Source organism: Lolium rigidum, chromosome 4 (assembly GCF_022539505.1).
Source record: "Lolium rigidum isolate FL_2022 chromosome 4, APGP_CSIRO_Lrig_0.1, whole genome shotgun sequence".
NCBI classification, from domain to species: Eukaryota; Viridiplantae; Streptophyta; class Magnoliopsida; order Poales; family Poaceae; genus Lolium; species Lolium rigidum.
Genome location: NC_061511.1, coordinates 257289536 through 257308632, shown reverse-complemented (window position 1 = coordinate 257308632; position 19097 = coordinate 257289536). Strand labels below are relative to the sequence as shown.

The window sequence follows — 19097 nt, the reverse complement described above, 5'->3', positions numbered from 1 at the left end:
GACTGAGAGCGTTTTTTTGTCCGGCGCGTCCCAAATCTCTTTAGGAACGCTTTGGAGGACGCGGCGGCTGGGGATGCTCTTAGATCTTGCTTAGGCGGGTCGCCGGAAGCCAAGTAGGGTGACAATACAGACGCTAGCTTCCATGATGAGTCTAAGTCAGGAAGTGTGGGCTTGGTGGTACGGGATCACCATGGGACAATGATTGTGGGTCAAGTCTTTTGGTTTGAACACGTGGTGAGTGCCTTGTCAACGGAGGCAATATCGATCCGCGAAGGAATCAGATTGGCACATGAGAGGGGCTACACTCGCATTATCATTGAGAGTGACTCTCAAGTGGCTGCCAATTTTTGCAACTCCGATGATGATAATAGGTTAGAACTAAGATCAATCTGTCAGTTAGGGTGTCAAGGTGGGATCCCGGTGGGATGTCATTTTGTACTATGTAGTTCAAATTTTGATGTCAAAATTTGTACTAAAAAGTCAAATTATACTACAAGTGGGACAATAGTGGGATCCCACTTGACACCCTTACTGTCAGTTAGAGAAATTAGAAGGATTTTGGGCGTGATGCAAATAATGTTGCTCACTTATGTCGTAAACAAGCTAGTAGTGATTTCCCTAAAAAAAACAAGCTAGTAGTGATAGCAGGGGATGCCTCTGGATTAATTGTAACCCAGATTTTCTCACTAACACTCTTCGTGGTACTCATGTCAGTTAATCTATAAAAGCTCTTGATTCACAGAAAAAAGACACTTATTTTTGGAGTTCAGTGAAGTCCAATCTCACCTTCCATTTTCAACAGAAACAGTGCCCATCGGCCGCTCCCCGCCACCGTCTCAGCGCTCCTCCCCGCTTTCCCGTCGATGCGCTGGGTAGGTGGCGGCTCGGCGCGGCAGCCGGCCGGGGCCGCCGGGTAGGTGCCCCCACCGGTCTCCCGACGGCGCCACCCAGCCAGAAAATTACCTTGACCATTTCCCCGATCGCATCACCGCCACGCTAACAACCCCGCTCTGACTGACTCGGATCCGTTCCGCGACGCAACCTACCACCTTTCGTCCTCCTCCCTCCGCGAGGTCCTAATTTATACCACCAACCCAGCCCAGCAATCATACTTGTTACCGCTTGCTGCCTCCCATCGATCGATCGCCACCCACGGCCTGCTGCACCACCATGCTCTGAGTCTGATCCCCGCGCATCTCTCAGCAGCTTTCCGGTCATGGCGTCCGTGAGATCGTGCGTGTCCGTGAAGCCGGCCGCGGGCCCGGCCAGGTACAGATCCGCCAGGCTCGGGGCGGCCAGCTTGGAGCCGAGAAGCCTGCGCATATCCGCTTCTTCTTCGTCCTTGCCCTCCGCCGCGGATGGTTGCAGCAGCAGGGGCGTCGGCTGTGCTGCCAGCAGCAACGGGCGTGGCGATGGCGTCACCGGTTTAGTTACTGATGGAGTTTGGTCGAGGAGGAGGGGCGGGCGGGAGGCCGTCGCCATGTGCAGCGCCAGCCTCGAGGGGGTCAGTCGCAGCGCCGCCGCCGCCGTGCCCAGCGTGCCTGCGCTGCCGGAGCGGGTGAAGGCGGTGGCGCTCATGGCGGCCGTCATGCTGCTCTGCAACGCCGACCGCGTCGTCATGTCCGTCGCCGTCGTGCCGCTCGCCGCGCAGTACGGCTGGTCAAGCTCCTTCGTCGGCATCGTCCAGGTACTGCCCCCGCCGCCCACGATCGCGTCTCCTTTCCCTGTCCAGTTTACTTCCTTGCTCATATGTTAGTTTGCAGAATAAGTGAAGTAAAGGACACTTTGCTCAAACATTAAGCAAGAATTTGCTAACAACAAAAGGTTCCAGCCGTTTGTTGAGCTTCGTCACTGCTTAACGAAGTCAACTATGCATTAAGTTCAGACCCGATGCGCGATCGGCTGAAGCATTCTCTACATTTTATAAGCCAGGCTGCCAGGCGGTGCCAGCTACTACTGCATGACCATTACATTTTTATAAGCATCAAATTCAGACTGCTGGTGGTGACCTCCATATAGGTAGTAATTTCAAGTGTCAATTTCGCGGAAGACACCGAAATTTAGCAAGCGGTACATACTACATAGGGTAAATTCAGCAACTTGAGGTGTTACCGTTTGCTGATTTTTACGCTTCAAATTTGACAATTCAATAAGGAACATTGGACTTCAGTTTTACCTGGTGACTGAGGATTGGTTGCACCAGCAGCTGCCTTTTGAGGCTCACCATTGCAAAACTAGTTACTAGACTAGTTGTCATCAAGCGTACAATGATGTGGTATACTCTACTCTAGTTGGAGATACGAATGCTTGAGCCTTTGTAAGAAGCAATAAGCATGAACCCTAGACAAGCACTCATTCTCCTACGATCAATTTATCAATATATCCATGAATAACTAGACCAAAACTTCAGAACTGAGTTCTAGCTCAGTGGCAAGGCAAGCGAGTGCGCAGCCAACCCACCCGGGTTCGAATCCCCATCTCGCGGTAATTTCGCAGGGAGGGGCGAACTTTAAACTGGGTTATCATCCTAGCGTCCGTCCGCCGGGAGAGTCCCATCCAAAACAAACACAGCTACCTTACTGTCATATGGTTAATGATGTCCAAATTGGTTGACTTGAGATTTAATCTTCCCACCACTGTTGCAGTCATCGTTTCTTTGGGGATATGTTTTCTCATCCATGGTTGGAGGAGCTTTGGCAGACAAATATGGAGGGAAGAAGGTGATGGCAGGTGCTGCTGCACTCTGGTCCTTGGCCACTTTCCTCACTCCGTGGGCCGCTTCTCAATCCGCTGTTGTGTTGCTTGCTGTGCGTGTGCTCTTTGGGATTGCAGAAGGTGTGGCATTTCCGACAATGAGCACATTCTTACCCAAGTAAGCATCTCATAACACTCATTATATTTACTCAGCATTGGCATTCAGATAACCTGCATGAAGCAACATTTCATCTCTGATGCCTAAAGAGGATCACGCAAAAGCATTAATCTCCAGGAATACTTGGAGCAGCACAAGCTGAAATATTCTAACTGCTAGTAGATCAATCATAGTAGTAGTTACCACAGTTAAGAACATAGGGTGCTAGAAGGATTAGCTTACCTCATAGTTATGCTTTCTCGTATTTTGGCCTGCGGTCTTTTCATTGATTGCGTCAACCAATTCTACTTGTTACAGATTCTAGAAAAAATGAACACCCACTACATATATTGATGCAATCAAATGCAGCTTCAGTTCAGGCTCTTAATTTCATTTTTTTAAATCATGAAACAGGTGGTTCCCAACGCATGAACGGGCCACTGCTGTTGGCATTTCCATGGGAGGATTCCATCTTGGAAACGTCGTAAGCTTCCTAGCAACACCGATCATCATGTCACATATAGGCCTCGCTGGAACATTTGCCTTCTTCGCATCACTTGGTTACATGTGGATCGCTGTATGGCTGTTGAATGTAGAAAGTGACCCCATCGACAGCCGTACTATAAGCAAATCTGAACTGCAACTAATTCTAGCTGGACGAAGTAAATCAAAAGTCAAGGGCGACAAATTCCCATCTTTAAGGGAAGTGTTCTCAAAGATGGGAATGTGGGCCATCATTGTAGCTAATGTGGTAAACAACTGGGTAAGAATGACGGACCATCAGAATTAAAATTTGGTCATACTGCTGTCTAGATATTAACATTTACAAATTCAAAATACCATGCAGGGCTATTTTGTTCTACTGTCATGGATGCCGGTGTACTTCAAAATGGTATGTATGCCATCTATGCTTCTAAATCATTCTGATAGGTTTGGTTCACAACTCTTTTATAAGCTGTTGTTTGCGACTATTATCCCAACAGGTATATGATGTCAATTTGAAACAAGCTGCATGGTTCAGCGCCATACCTTGGGCCGTCATGGCTCTATCAGGATATATTGCAGGAGCTTCTGCAGACTACTTGATCAAATCTGGCTTCTCTACCGTGCGGGTTCGGAAAATTATGCAGGTAAGAGAATCAGCCTTATACAAATAGAGTTTACTAACAACATGCAAGAGCTGAAACATAAGACTCATCACAATACTAACACCTTCTCTTTGCCTGGTGCAGTCAATTGGTTTTATCGGGCCAGGTGTGTCATTGCTATGTTTAAGATTTGCTCAAACACCATCAGTCGCGGCAGTTATCATGACCGCTGCCTTGGGTTTGAGTTCCTGCAGTCAAGCTGGGTATTTCTGTAATGTACAGGTATCTGTTCATGTCCCCTCATATCCTGATCCTATCATCTCTATTGAAAGTACCTTTTGTTCTTCTGGATCACTAGCTCCATCGCTGTACTTCAATCTGACCCAATGTGTTTTCTTCACGATTCTTCCATCAGGACATTGCCCCTCAATACGCTGGATCTTTGCACGGTATGCACACAAACTTGAGAGCATCAGTACAGAACATTCATATTCCTACAATGCATTTCTTCAGCTCTTGTGTCTGACATTTCTTGGTTGAACAGGCATGACCAATGGCATTGGGGTGGTGGCTGCCATAGTTAGCACTGTAGGAGCAGGTTACTTCGTCCAGTGGCTTGGATCGTTCCAGGCCTTCCTCACCCTCACGGCGGTGCTTTACTTCAGCGCCACTATTTTCTACAACACCTACGCCACAGGAGACCTGATTTTTGACTGAGCTGAAACAAACTATTCTTTTCGTGTATAATTCCAAGTGTATAAGTACAGCCTGTAAAATGCCTCTGTCTCATGCACCCTGTACAGAGCCAAGAAATGAATAAAAGTAAGATCGAATTGTTGGTTCTGCCTTCTGCATATAAAACCGAGTGCAGCGCCTTTGTATCGGTGGAAAAAGTAGGGAACAGAGATTATTCAACGAAATTATCATTCTCTTTCTCTTGCTTTCCTAAATGAGGCCAGATGATCAGATCTCTCCTAGTAGGACGCGTAACAATTCGACAATCTTGCACAAAGCTAGGTACCAGTAATTGTAAACTTTGTTGCTCAATCCACTGTTTTTATTCATTCGTCCATTCAGGTTACAATCTAGCTAGAGTCACAATTCTAGCTTTTGCCTTCGTTTTTTTAAAAAGAAACTGAACAATAGTAACAGCCATTGCAGCATTCACATGGCTTCTCCTTATATACATAGGTGGTTGCATCATGATGCACTTTATTATCCCAAATGACTGACAATAATTCAAATGGGCGAAGGAGCCAGGTCAAAGTCACTCCTGCTAGGCTTGTTTGAAACTGGAATAACCTGGAAGCAGAACACAGGGTCCATTATAAACTGGCTGTATGAAACTTAGTGGCAGAGATTCGCATGTGCTTTGATATTATACCGTCTCTGAGGATGGTATCCAATCATTTGTTGCAGGGTTGCTCATGCGACGAGCAACGTTGTTGGATGAGTACGCCACAGTTGTTACACCGAGGAAGCTAGTGTTGGTGTTGGATCTTTCCACTTTGATAAAGCCCGTGCCCGTCTGCAAAGAAAAACTATCAACCTGAGAATTAGATGGTCGTAGAGAGATGTTGCAGAATGCACATCGTGTCACAACCAGAATTACCACCAAAATATCAACTGGATAAAGCAAACAATCACTTCCCCTGATCTTAATGATATCAAGTACATACTGTGCAAGATCTCTCTACTAGAACTTCCCAAATTCCCAACGAGTACCAATACTCCTTTGCTAGCCTACAATATCTTGAATGTTTTCCATACCACGTGAGCATATGCAATGAACTGCTAAAATCTAAGAGCTTCAACGCAGTGCGGACTTGTACCAGCTAAAATTGCCTGATGATCGAGCTTTTCAGTAACATCTAAATCAAGCCCAATCTTCCAAGAAACGTAAAAAAACTAGCCGTATTCCTATAACTGGCCATGCAACTGCAGAGGAACTGGCAAATTGATAGTTGAGGCAGAAGTATGTACCAAGTAGTCCTGCAAAAACCAGGGTACAAAATCTTTTCCATTGTTGGTCATTTTAACCAGCTCTGGCTACAAACATATACTTAGGGACTTTGGCACCCTGAGTCTTCAATTTTTCTTAAGGAAGATTGACCCATTCCCTATTTGCAATGTTAAGTGCAACAAGTAGGCTTTGACCAGGTTTCAAATATTTATTGCACACAGCACTATGACACAATGTTGTTTGCAAAAATGATGACAAACATCACAAATAATCTGGCAAGTTTCACTGGGGAGTGCATCTGAGATGAAAAATGATCTATTAGTGGCACACTGCTGGACGTTTACAACTACCACATTCGACAAAATTGGTGGCGCACGAAATTTAGTGTGCTCTCATAGCCTCATAGGGCTACCAGCTGTTATGTAGAGTATTCTTTAATAGACATCAATGGGAAAAACACTTGGTTTTTCTAAATGTCATGATTAACATGTATTCAACATAAAAAAAACACTTGGTTTTTCTAAATGCTAGCACTTTTAACAGATGGTTACTAAGGGAACTGGTAGCACCATTGCAAACTGAAACCAACAAAATATACACAATGTCTCGCTAACATGTGAGCATAGAACCCACTTGTAATCCTTAACGGATGATGTTTCCAACTTATATCTCTGCTGTGGTATTGGGCTTACTTTGATCCAGTAGCTTATTGCAGTGCTTTGGTCAGTGTAATTAACTAATTATGTTAGGCAGCCAACAGAGGTCGATAATTTTTTCGATGGAACTGCTCTAGCGTTGGTGTCTACAATTATACGGCATTAAGATGAAAGCTCAAAGCTAAAAGAGTTAGTAATTGGTCCCATCAAGGGTCCTGAAATACTAAATATTCATATACTCTGGAAAACCCAAGGCAGCCATGGAACACCTAGAGAGTACTAACATTGCTGCACATGTCACATCTACAGACTGCACAATCACACAAACATCCAATCCAAGCTCACCGTGTGATGCTGCTTGTCGATGCAGTTGATCCCATGGTAATACTGCGTCTCCACGTGCTCCTCCCCGCTCGCATCCCCTCCGTCCAGCACCAGCTTCTGCGCACCACAAAGGGACACTCTTACATTGACCAGGTCGACAGTCGAACAGCAGGAAAGGGAGTTCAACCTGGGGGGACTTGGCCTCGAGGTCGCGGAGCTTGCGGAGCTCCGGCGGATCGCCCGCAGCGGCCACTTCGGCGCAGCCCGCGGCGGCGTCCGACGGGTCGCTGCGCGGCGGCTTGGCCGGGCGCGTCGGGGCGATGCTGTCGAAGTACCCGCGCACCTGCGCCTCCGCCCGGGCGGCCTCCTCCGGCGGCAAGTGCGGGTCGCTCCGCGCTGGCCGTGTCGCCTCCATGGCGAGTTCTCCTGGTCTCCTCTACTGTTGGCTCGCTCGGTCGGGGCTGGTAGCTTGACGGTGGAGTCGCCGGTTTCCGGTGGGCGGGGCGGGCCGGGAGGGTGGTTTTGTGATGCTCGGCTGTTCGGCTGACAGTGGGGCCCTGTGGGTGCCGACGTGCCGTGAATGCGATGGTAGTTTACTGATGGCGAAAGCGGGGAGGATCAGATGAACCTAACACGCCGGCTGTGTTGAGATAGTGGCCGCTAGATAAGAGCATCTCCAGTCGCGTCCCCCAAACCGTCCCCCAAACCGCGCCGGATCGAGCGTTTGGGGGACGTGTTTTGTTCGTGCCGCGTTTGGGGGACGTCGCTCCCCAGCCGCGTCCTCAAACGCCGTCCCCAAATGAATATTTGTGCACGAAAATAAAGGTTTTCATTCAATTTTGATTATATATTACAAAGTTTGAATGAAAACGGCTAGATTTCATCTAAACCTAGACTACCGACCGCCCGGCGGCGCGTTCGACGGCCCCGCCCGTCGTCGCCTCCCCTACGCCGCAGCTCCTCCTGCGCGCGCCTCCTCTCCTTGCGTTCGGCGGTGGCCGGACGGTGCCGCTCCCGCCGCGCGTCCTCCGCCGTCCCTCGCTGCGCCGCCCGGAGGGAGAGCTCGATGGCGCGACGAATATGCGCCTCTTCGAGGGCACGGGCGTCGTCCCGGAGCTTCTTCTCCGACTCGAAGGACTCGACGAGGGCGCGTTGCCGATCGACCGTCTCGTCCGGGTGCGGGCGTCGTCGTCGGACCGGCCGAACTCGTCGTCGTCGTCGTCGTCGTCCTCCACCTCGGTCTCCTCCGCCTCGGCCTCCTCCTCCTCCATTGGCGCCTCCTCCTCCACATCCGTTGGCGCCTCCATCATCGCCGCCGCAAACGCGTCGGCCGCCGCCAACCGCTCCGCCCGCCTCCCCCATAGCGCCGTAGCGCCGCCTCCCGCCTGTCGACGCTCCTCCGCCGTCGCCCGCTGGCCGGAGCTCGATCGACTCACGCCACCGGCGCTCGATCGGGTCACGCCGTTCACGGAACAGCCGCCGCTGCTCATCGCGCCGGCGCCGGCGCTCGCCGGCCCATCGCTGCTCCATCTCCTCCCGTGCACGGCGCCGTCGCGCCTCTTGTCCCGTCGAGGCGTCGAACGCCGCAACGGTGTCGCACTGCTGCTCCTGCCACGCTGCTGCCGCCGCGGCCTCCTCAGCTGCGGAGGCAGGGGCGGAGAACGCCGCTAGATCCGCCGCCTGGGCCTCCTCAGCTGCGGAGGAAGTGGCCATCGCCGGGGCGGTTCGCCATTGCCACTGGTGATGGAGGAGACGGCTGTGGAGCGACGAGGGCTGTGTTTGTTGCCCGCGGGGTGTGGTGGCTACCATTGATGAGCCAGGAGACCTTTTATAGACGCCGGCGTCGGGAAGAAAGCGCGGGAATAGACGAGAAGAGGCGGGAAGATCGCGCGGGAACGGGCGGTGGCGTGCGAACGCCGGCGACGCGTGGAGGCTGCGCGGCAGACCGACGAGACGTCTCGCCCGCCCCTCCGTCGCCATTAAGGCAAAGATGCCGCCGCGCGCGAATAACTTCCGTCGCGAGGTAGGCGACGGTTAGGTTGAAATTAACCGTGCCGCCGACGCGTCGGCCCCGCGCCTCCTTGCCTCTCATTTCGTTGTGTCCGGCGTCCCGGAGCGTCCCCGTGGGACGGGGACGGGCTCGGGGCGCCGGACACCGTATCGGGCCGCGCCGGACAAAAATGGGCTTTGGGGGACGCGGCTGGAACGCTTTTTTTGTCCGGCGCGCCCCAAATCCCTTTGGGGGACGGTTTGGGGGACGCGACTGGAGATGCTCTAAGGGCATCTCCAACCGGGCGACACATCTCGCGCCCGCGCGTCCGGATGAATTTAGCCGGACAAAAATACGGCCCAATGCAGGGACGCACCGCAAAAGCGGATGGCCGCGGCGTCCGGAACGATACAAACTCGGCTCAAATCTGTGTCGGGTTTGTGTGGCCGCGGATGACACGCGGCGTCCTCGCGTGTCCGTCTGGTCCGCGTGGCTGGCCCAGCTGTCGGTGCCCCAGTCCTATTAAATGTGGACTGGGGGAGGGGGCTGTCACTATCCAGTCCCCACTCTCCACTCCGGCCACACGCACGCGCGGGCTAGAGCTTCCGCGCCGCCATGGGCCCGAAGCGCGAGTTCCTCCCGTCGGCGAACGACCACGAGGCCGGCAGCAGCCGGCCAGTCGCGTCGGCGGCGTTCGCCATGGGGCCGCCGGCTCCTCCCAGACGCGACCGGATCTACGTCACCGTAGCGGTGGCGCAGATGTTCTGGGACGCCGGTGTCCCAATGCCGTGGGGGGACGTCACGGCTGGCACCTGAGCCCAGATCGGGTTCCGGTGCCGCCCATCCCGGTCTCCAGCTACGCCCGCGTCGTGGAGATCCGGAGGCGCCGCGCGCAGCCGCCGGCGGATCTCCAGGAGGACCCCGCGTACGGCGACGCAAGTCCCAACTGGGACTTGTGGTTCGAGGTGGAGCACGATGCGCGCCGGCACACGTGCTTCACGTCCGCGACGGCGCGGCCTCGCGCGCAGCCGCGCACACCTGCAAGGCGGGCTAGCCGCCGCCCCGGCGGCCTCTACATCGACGAGCCCCAGCCCCAGCACCAGCACCAGCCGCAGCCGCAGCCCCAGCCCCAGGAGGAGGAGGACGACTCGGAGCTGCAGCCGGCGTCGCGGCATCCCGCGAGCAGCGCGACCTCGACGAGCTGGCCAAATGGCCACACCTCGCCGAGACGCTGCGCGCCTCCGCGCTGGAGGAGAAGGCCGGGAGGACGCCCAGGCGGAGGCGTGGGCCTTCCTCGAGCTGGCGCGCCGGCAGGAGGAGGCCACACGCCAGGCGGCGCTCCGGGAGGAGGAGGAGCGCCGGGCCGCGCGCCTGGCGGACGCGGAGCGCCGGGCCGCGCTCCGGCTAGAGGCGGAGCTGCAGGCCGCAGCGGAGGAGCAGCTCCGGCAGGAGTCCACGCGGAGGGCACGGCTGCGCAGGCCGGCGAGCCCTCCGGACCCGCACTCCGCCTGGGAAAGGGCGCAGTGGTCGCCCTGGCCGGAGTCCCCGGCGCCCTCCGGCATTTCGAGCCGGAACAGCGCGTCGCCGTCGGGGGGCGTCGTCCTCATCGACGGCGATGACGACAAGTACTACTGGGAGTAGTACTGCCGGCGGCCACCGTGCTCGCAAACCCTGGCTAGGGTTTGCTTTTTTTTAGTTTAAAGCCCATATAGGGCTTTCTTTTGTGTAAAAATTGCCCAAATTAGGGCTAAGTTTAATTAACCACTAGTTTAAATTTATTTTTTGTTGTTTTCCTTTTCCATTTTCATTTTTGTTTTTTTATTACATATGCGGTGCATCCGCGCGTTGGGCGCAGCGTGCGACCCAAACGGACACGCGGACGCGGGCCGCTGTCCGGGTGTCCGCTCGGCCACCCAAACGGCCCAAAACGGACGACCCAGCGCGTCCGTTTGGGTCGCATGGTTGGAGATGCCCTAAGGTCTCTTTCTCCGTTGCGAGTCCTAGCATGAAGAGCTCTCATCCCCCTCCCCCCTCCTCCTCTCTCACCTCGCTATAGTACGTGAGGGAGGACTTCTCCTCGCCGGGCCAAACCGAAGCTGACCTTGCCGGTGATGCCGGCCGAGGGAGGTGGAGGGGAGGCGCCGAGCTCCACTCTGTAGATATTAGGGTTAGGTTTTGGCAAGTTACCAGTAGTTGGTTTAGTTTAGGTGCAGCTCCAGATTGGTTCGGCGAGATCTGGAGGCTAGGGTTCTTCCTCGCCTTGGTTTAGCTCCCCTGGCCGGAGCGGAGACCACTGCACGGTTGAATAATATCGCTGGAAGTCTTCTCTTGCAGGTACAGTTTAGTTCTGCTGTGTTCCCCTCTCTGGCCGGCCGAGGTGGCGGGGGGATCTGGGCTTGCACAGCAGCGGTTGTTCCGGCGACGGCGTACCGAGCTGCAACACCCTCTCCGGCCGGCCATGGAGGCGAGGGGAGGTGGTGCTGCGGTTCATGTACGCCAAACCGACAAGGAGGCGGGCTGTTCTAACCTCTAGTTTGTTGTATCCCTCCTCTCTTCTTCCTCTGGACGGCCGAGGTGGCGAGGGGAGATCTAGTGGAGAGGAGATGCAGGAATCAGAGCTCCAACGGCACTGGGTTACCATGAAGCTCGATCTGCGGCGGATTCCAAGCGTCGACGACTTCCGCCGCCGCTATCTTTGGCCAAGGAGGCCTCGCCGTACCTCGGTAGTTTCTGCTCCGGGGAGAATCAACTTCCTCCACGCCTTAGGGATGTGGTGGAAGATCTGGAATCTCAGCTCGGTGATCCATCATGGCGGCGAACCAAGTGGCGTAGTCCCCGGCGTCATCGCCAGCAACCGTAGCCTGAGATTGAATCAGCGACGCGGTGGAGAAGAAGGACTTGATTGCTTTTTTCTTTTTCTTTCTAAGGTCATTTCTATAATTTTCCAGGACTCTTATGCTATTACTACTCAAGCCAAGGTCCTGTATGTAATTATGCCCACCGTTTAATGGAGCTTCTCGGTCCTTCGGGCCTTTCCTGTTCAAAAAAAGGTCTCTTTCTAAGTGCGGCCATGATAATAACAATAACAAAATATAGGAAGAAAGGGTGTTACATATGTCCAATTATGTGGAATTACAGACTAATGTGAACTGGAGGGGAGTATTTCTAATATAAAGGTTTTTTCTATCAAAAATAGTTTCACTATGCCTTAATGAAAAGGAAAAAAGTCGACAAAAAATCATTCCTTATGAAATTTAGTGCATCTTGCTGAAACTAGAGATAATACTTCCTTTGATCCATATTACTTGATGCTAAAATGGATGTATCTACAACTAAAATACGTTTAGATACATCTATATTAGAATCAGGTAATATGAATCGGAGAGCATTATAATTCTTATAAATACCACCCCGCCCCAACACACATTTCATATTAGTTGCCACTGATTTAAATTAGCCACAACTAGTATGAAACGGATGACCATATATTAAAAATTGGTAATCTAAGGTGAAATATATTGCCCTCTTTTTTCGTCCATTTAATTATACTTATTTGTAAAATTCTTGTGGATAAAAGATGTCGTTTAAGTTACGTACACTAGCAAAAGTAAAACTAACATAGAAACGATGTCCATGCCACAATGATAATCCCGTGGCACGCCTTATGTGTGTGTGCACGCGTGCTCTCTACAGTTGTAGAATTTCAGAATTCCATAAGAGTTTCACTCTCTACCTTATTGACTTAGCAATATGGGCCAATTTTTTTGTTACTGCGTTCGAATTTTATAGAAATTTGTAACGAGTCACATTAATTAGCATGTCTCTAGTTCAAGATTGAATTTAATACAAGTCTCAAGAAAAATCATATAAATCAATATGATAAACCAGACAAACCAAAATTACAGTTACATAGTTTAGTTTTAATAATTTGTAGAATTACTCTTAATAAAAAAGTATCCTAATTATGTTACGTCATAAGAGAATCAAGCCAGCTTCAAGGTAGTTTGGATTGTGATCGAAGTGAATCATTCGAAAATAGCTTTTTGCTTGAATTGTTGCCAACTCTTTAACATGCAAATGCTATTTTTGGCCAATAGCAGCCAACTCATAGGCAAACTAAATAGATAGGAAAATCTTTGGTAGAGCAAACTCGGGCAAAGACCAGGCTCACCCTAAAAACTATCTTGCCCGCAGGCGTTCTAGGCTTGCCTCAATGCTATCCCATTGGAAGAATTCCATTTTCACCTTATGTCCTTATTCATCATTTATTAGAACTAGAACCAAGATTAATCGGGCTATGACGTTCTTTCGCATATGAGTATCTGACTATGAGATTTAGCAAAGCTGCACAAAATCGGGCTACTAAATCAAAAAAAAAAAAATCAACTCTACTCCCAAGAGCATATGCTTCTATATTTAGAAAATAATATTTATAAGTTAAAAAACAACAAAAAGGTTTAGAATGTACATGTTCGTATCCTTGTGTTGGCCCGAAATTTTTATGGAGAAAACAATAATATTTTGACGAGTTAAAAAGGAAAATTTGCTAAACATGTTGATTTTTAGATGCAAATTTGCACGAAAGCATTTATATTAAAAAGTAATACATAAATTTTCAGATTTTTTAATTTTATTTTCTATTTAATTTGTACTTTACTGTTATCCCGGGAGAATAATCGAGCTAAAATCGCGCTAAATGCACTTCTCGAAATCCCATAATTCTCTTCACGGGTGGTAGCCGCAGCCAGGCAAAGCAAACACTCAACACCCGCGTACTGCCACCTCCAAATGCTCCGGCCATACCACCAGGCGGATGCAACTCTCACGCTTTGAATCCCCCATCGAGTGTCGGTCATACCCAGTCGAAGGGAGGATAAATTCAGTGGAGATTTATCTAGATCTGCCCCTACAATGTGAGGAATCACCCACTGAGATTTAAGGAAGGGCATGCCCCACCATTCCACCCTGTTGGCTCTGCCCCTTCACAGCGGTAAATTTATAAACCGTGTTTAGCTCTCATCCTTGTGTCATGCCAACCACATCGCCTAAAATTTGTTTCCGTTCTTGCCCTCTAGACCGGTCGTGTGTTGGCAGGCTAGCATGGTGGTCTTCCAGACCATCCAAGAGATTCTAGAAATGTCCCCAACAAACGACTTTTTTAGCGGCTATAAAAGGGGGTCTTCTTCCCCAACAAAACTAGGATTTTGAATCTAAAATTGCCTCATTCTTTGGCGCTTTCACCTTCCCCAGGGCCCAAATTTACATCTAAATGAGATTTGTGGATCTAGATCTAAATCTAGTAGTCATTCATTAACTTCCTCCTTTGTTCCTCCTCTCTAATCTCTCCATGGTTTATATTCCTTTCTATGAGATTCGAGGTACATAGATTTGAGATATCTTGTTCTTCTCCTCCACAATCTCTTCATAGGATTTGTTAAGATTTTATTTTGAGAGCAATTTGAACTTTCATGTTACTTCTCTAAAACCCCTCCATAGGATTTGTTTCTTTGGGTGAGATTTTGAGAGAGAGAGAGGGAGATCAGAATTTCTTTTATTCTTTTGTGTTGCATGTTGTGCATTGATTTGCTCTCCACTGTCAACTCGTTTGACTGAAAGTCCATGACCTTATTACTCTTGTAGAGTTTCCTCCTTGGTAGCTTGATGGTTGTTCCACAATGATCTCGTTGTGAAGATTGTGAAGAGGCTCGAGCTCCTCCTTCATGGAGATTATGAAGTGGTTGCGGAGCTTACCATATCTGAATTGGAGGAAGAAGTTAGCCATAGTGATTGAGCTCTAACTTAGTGGGAGGGGATCAAGGAGACAAGACCTTCACTGGGGTTCAGAGAACTTCGTGGTTACTAACACCTCTCTAGTGGTGATTAACTTCCTCGCGAGAAATTGAACATCATGATAAATCTTTGTCTCCATGTTCCTTGATTAGCTTTATACACTTTATTCACTTGTGTTTTATCTTTTGATAGACTTTGTGCTTGAAGTAATTTACCTTCTCATAGGTGGTGTGTCACTTGTGAGGTATATCTTGTGCTCATCTTTTTTTATCTTGATCCTATAATTTTTTGGATTTTTGAATTCAAAACTAGAAAAGTAGTTTAATTATGCATTTATTGAAACAAATCTGTAATTATTCTAAACGTCTGTTCACCTCCCATCTAAGTGAGATCTAGGTCTTTTCAGCTGATTGTGAAGATAAAGTTCGAGATGAGTGCCGAGCCCATTTGCGAGCCGCATGGTGCGGGAAGTCGGTGACCGGTCAATCGAAATGCATCGTTGATCGGCGAGAATTATCAACAGTGAATGACAGTGGGGATGGTCTGGCAGGAGGTGCGCGCTGGCATGGGTGGATCTGATGGTGTGGGAGATGTCTCGGCCAATCTATTGCCCCAGATCATTCCCTCCAGTCCTTCCACACATTTTGTTTGCAAAGTGTCAATCTCATATGTGTGACGAGGAACACCGCTAAAATGCTCAGATTGCTGAATAATCTTATGTGTTGATCACCTTTGGTAGTGGTGAGAGAGATGCAAGCGACTCATATCTCAAGACCTAAAGTGCAGCTCTGTCAACACGTTTCCCCCCTAGTTTCCTAAACATGCAAATTTTGGACCAAAATAAATAAACTTTATACCAAACTCTTAGACTTCTTTTAAACTTGATTTTATCCTATACTCTTAAGTGACGACAATTTTCTATTACTTATACGACATAGTTGACAATATAACGATGTTTCTGAACATTACTTATATTGTTATTAGTTTATATACTAAACTCCAAAGTTTGTTTGTGGAAATTTTAAATTGTATGATGCAATAAAAGTCCCTTTGTATTAAATTTCCACGGTTCCATAAATTATGTAGTATATGTATTTGTTCCAATGAATGTGTGTTCGTATATATATTTTTTCAATATATTTAAACATCATTATATAGATCTCCAAATGTATGCTTAACCAAATATCTTAGCACCGGTCTAAGTATAATTATGGAAGCTTCTATACACTCAAACATTGGCAAATGTGTTTCACAAGTTGGGTTGAGTGGCAAGTTGACAACAATGTGTTGCACTTAGTATTGAAATATCATCGCTTATAATAGCATCCAGGCACATAAAATTTCAGCGGATTCTACTTTTGCATACATTAAGTAGGAGTATGATAATGCAGCTTGGTTTCATATGGTGTGTATAGCATTTTTTTTTTCTGATTTCTCAACCATACATATTTAGTTTGGATGATAGTCTCGCTCCTAGTTCTGAGGGAAAACTCCACGGCAGCAAGGACCTGGCGGCGCGGCGCCTATGTTGGGAGATTTTCCTGAACAACAATGCAGAAACCGTCCTGAGGACAGGAGATCCAGACTGCGGCCGCCCACGTCTTCGTCCTTTCTCTCTTGGTAGACTGTCGGGAGATCTCATATACCAACGCCGCGGTGCACTCAGACTGGGCTGGTGCTTTGGCGGAGCAATTGCTAAGACTACTGAATAGTGAAAGTAACATCACACACTTTAAAATGTTTTGTGATATTACATGGCAATTAATGAAAAGAGAGTGAGGTGGTAACTAGCTGTTAATATCACACACCTAAAATAAAATAAGTCTACAAACTAATAAATAGAATTTTGCATGATATAATTTTATGTTACTTTTTACTATAAAAAATAGTAGCATAAACTAGTAACTTATGCATAACACCGACTATGTTACTTCCCACTAAGATGCAAATGCTATCTTATCAATCAACATTTGGGATGGTATGGAGGACAATATTGCTTGGCATTTTGACCCAAAGGGAGTTTTTTCTGTGAAATCAGCCTACAAGTTAGGAGTCATGCTAAGGGACAGAAGGGATGGCCGTGAGACAGCTTGCTCGAAGGAGAAGGAGAACACAGGTGATAGTGTTGTTAAATTCAGCTGGAAGAAAATCTGGGATTTGCGAGCTCCCAACAAGCTAAAAATGTTCGTTTGGCGTCTCGCTCATAATAGTTTGGCAAGCAGAATGAAAATCAAGAGGCTTGGTGTTGATCTGGACACTGCTTGTCCTGTCTGTCACAGGCTAAACGAGGATGGCGGCCATATTTTTCTGAAATGCAAGATGGTCAAGGCATGCTGGAGTTCTCTTGGGCTGGCGGATACACGTGATTTACTTCTGCCGTGCAATTCAGCTCAGAGTATGTTGGAAGAATTGTGGAAGTGCGATACTGAAGTGCAATTGAAAGCCCTGACTCTTATGTGGGAATGGTGGGGTTTTAGGAACAAGGTCAATTCGGAGATGCTAGTGCTAATTCCCTGGAGGTTTGCCACCGGGTGGAGAGACACATGGTTGACTTTAAAAGCATGAAGCTCCCAGCCATTCCACCCAAGCCTCCTGACCAACACAAATGGGCTAAGTCTCCTGACAATCAGGTGAAGGTTAACTTTGATGGAGCCTTTGACTATATCACAGGTTCTGGAGGTTGGGGTTACATCATTCGTGACCAGGCGGGCGATTTCGTTGCTGCTGGGTCAGGAAAGTCTGTGCATTTGAGAGATTCTTTACACTCTGAAGCGGTTGCTTGTCTTGCCGCTATTAATGGAGCACTTAGAATTGGCGCAAACAGGATTATCTTCGAGTCTGATGCTTCAAATTTGGTCCAAGCTTTGAAGAGTACTGACTATGACAAATCATCTATTGGTGTCTTGATGAAGGAAGCTAGAAGCTTATGTGTTCTGAACTTTGCTCTTTTTCAGTTTTCTTATGCCAGACGTACATGTAACACTGCGGCTCATGTGCTGGCTAAGATAGGAGTGAGTAGCGAGTCTTCTGTCTCATTCTGGGAGGATTATGCCCCCATTTGTATTTCAGACATTATAGCCAGTGACTCTGCTGTGCTGGAAATGTAAATGGAAGGCCATTTCCCATCAAAAAAAGAACTGAGAGAGGGATTCGACCGGAAAACATGTCTGATGTGGCCGCGCGGCTTCCTCTCGCGTCTTCTCCTCCGCGTGACCGCCGGCGGCACGGACGGCCACGCCTGCGCGCGCGTCCACCCGCTCCTCGTCAAGTCCGGGCACGCCTCCGACACTCGCCTGGCCACCGCGCTCGCCGACGCCTACGCCAAGTCCGGCCTCGTCGCGCACGCGCGCAGGGTGTTCGACGAGACGCCGCACCGGGACCTCGTGCTCTGGAACGTCATGATCTCCTGCTACTCCTCCCACGGCCTGCTCCCCCACTCCTGGGCGCTCTTCGCCGCCATGCGGAGGAGCCCGGGCCTCTCTGGCGACGGCTTCACCTTCAGCGCCCTGCTCACACCCGCGCCCCTTCGTAGTCATGCAGCCACCACCCGGGGCTCCTGGCGCATGGCCTTATTCTCAGACTGGGCCTCCACCTGGACCTTGTCGTCGCCACCGCGCTCCTCGACATGTACGCAAAGTGCGGCCGGGTCGCTGAAGCTTGTTGTATTGTGATCCAAATTCATATACTAAAGGGAGGCTAACTTCTGACGAGCGGAGCGAGGCCCCCCGCGGTACGGTACGGATCGTTGGCACCGCCTATATATACATCTTGTAAGCCGCCGGTTAGGGTTTATCAGATTATAAGATAACCCACGGCGTTTGTAAACACCTCCCGATATAGTGAAGATTTGCTGGCTGGCGCCCGTGGTTTTTTCCCCTTCTGTGTTGGAAGGGGTTTTCCACGTTAAATCTTGTGTCCCCTGCGTGTGTTCTTGTTTCGTTCTTCGTTTTTGTTTGTCGCTTTTATAACAAGTGGTATCAGAGCCCGTGTTTCAATCTAGGGTTTTGCGACATGTCTTCCTTGAAGTTCGATCTACCGCAGCTGGATTACACCACGAGATTTTCTCTGTGGCAAGTGAAGATGAGGGCGATACTTACCTAATCTTCTGATCTGGATGAAGCTCTTGATGGTTTTGGCAAGAAAGATGCCAAGACCTGGACCGACCACTACAAGAAAAGTTCTGATAGACAACGTCTCAAAATCGTCCGCTAAGGGGTATTTTTCGTCGCCTATGGGCCTAACCCGACGATATGGGTTCTGTTGTGGAAACTGCGTCGGGCAAAGTCCTACGACGATTTTTTCGGTCCGTCGCGCTTGGGCGCCCTTCCGCCACGGAAAATCGGACCGTTGCCCAAGTGTTTCCGGGAGCCCGTTGACCGCGACGTCATGCAAGCCGACACGTGGCGGACGCCGGTTAGCCGCGGTTAACGGCGTT

At 49.5% G+C, this 19097-nt stretch overlaps 2 protein-coding genes across 2 annotated transcripts; one reads left to right on the top strand and one right to left on the bottom strand.

Annotated features, from left to right (window-relative positions):
• Positions 1-1013: 1013 nt before the first annotated feature.
• Positions 1014-4785, top strand: LOC124650326 (probable anion transporter 2, chloroplastic). Its single transcript, XM_047189866.1, has 8 exons — positions 1014-1687; positions 2646-2872; positions 3266-3614; positions 3699-3743; positions 3835-3981; positions 4084-4221; positions 4355-4388; positions 4484-4785. Exons 1-8 carry the CDS (start codon positions 1217-1219, stop codon positions 4654-4656), a joined length of 1584 nt encoding a protein of 527 aa, XP_047045822.1. The 5' UTR covers positions 1014-1216; the 3' UTR covers positions 4657-4785.
• Positions 4786-5069: 284 nt separating this feature from the next.
• On the bottom strand, positions 5070-7435 carry LOC124650325. Its single transcript, XM_047189865.1, has 4 exons — positions 7070-7435; positions 6904-6999; positions 5324-5467; positions 5070-5241 (listed from the first exon to the last, which is right to left on the bottom strand). Exons 1-4 carry the CDS (start codon positions 7295-7297, stop codon positions 5179-5181), a joined length of 531 nt encoding a protein of 176 aa, XP_047045821.1. The 5' UTR covers positions 7298-7435; the 3' UTR covers positions 5070-5178.
• Between the last annotated feature and the right edge of the window lie 11662 nt (positions 7436-19097).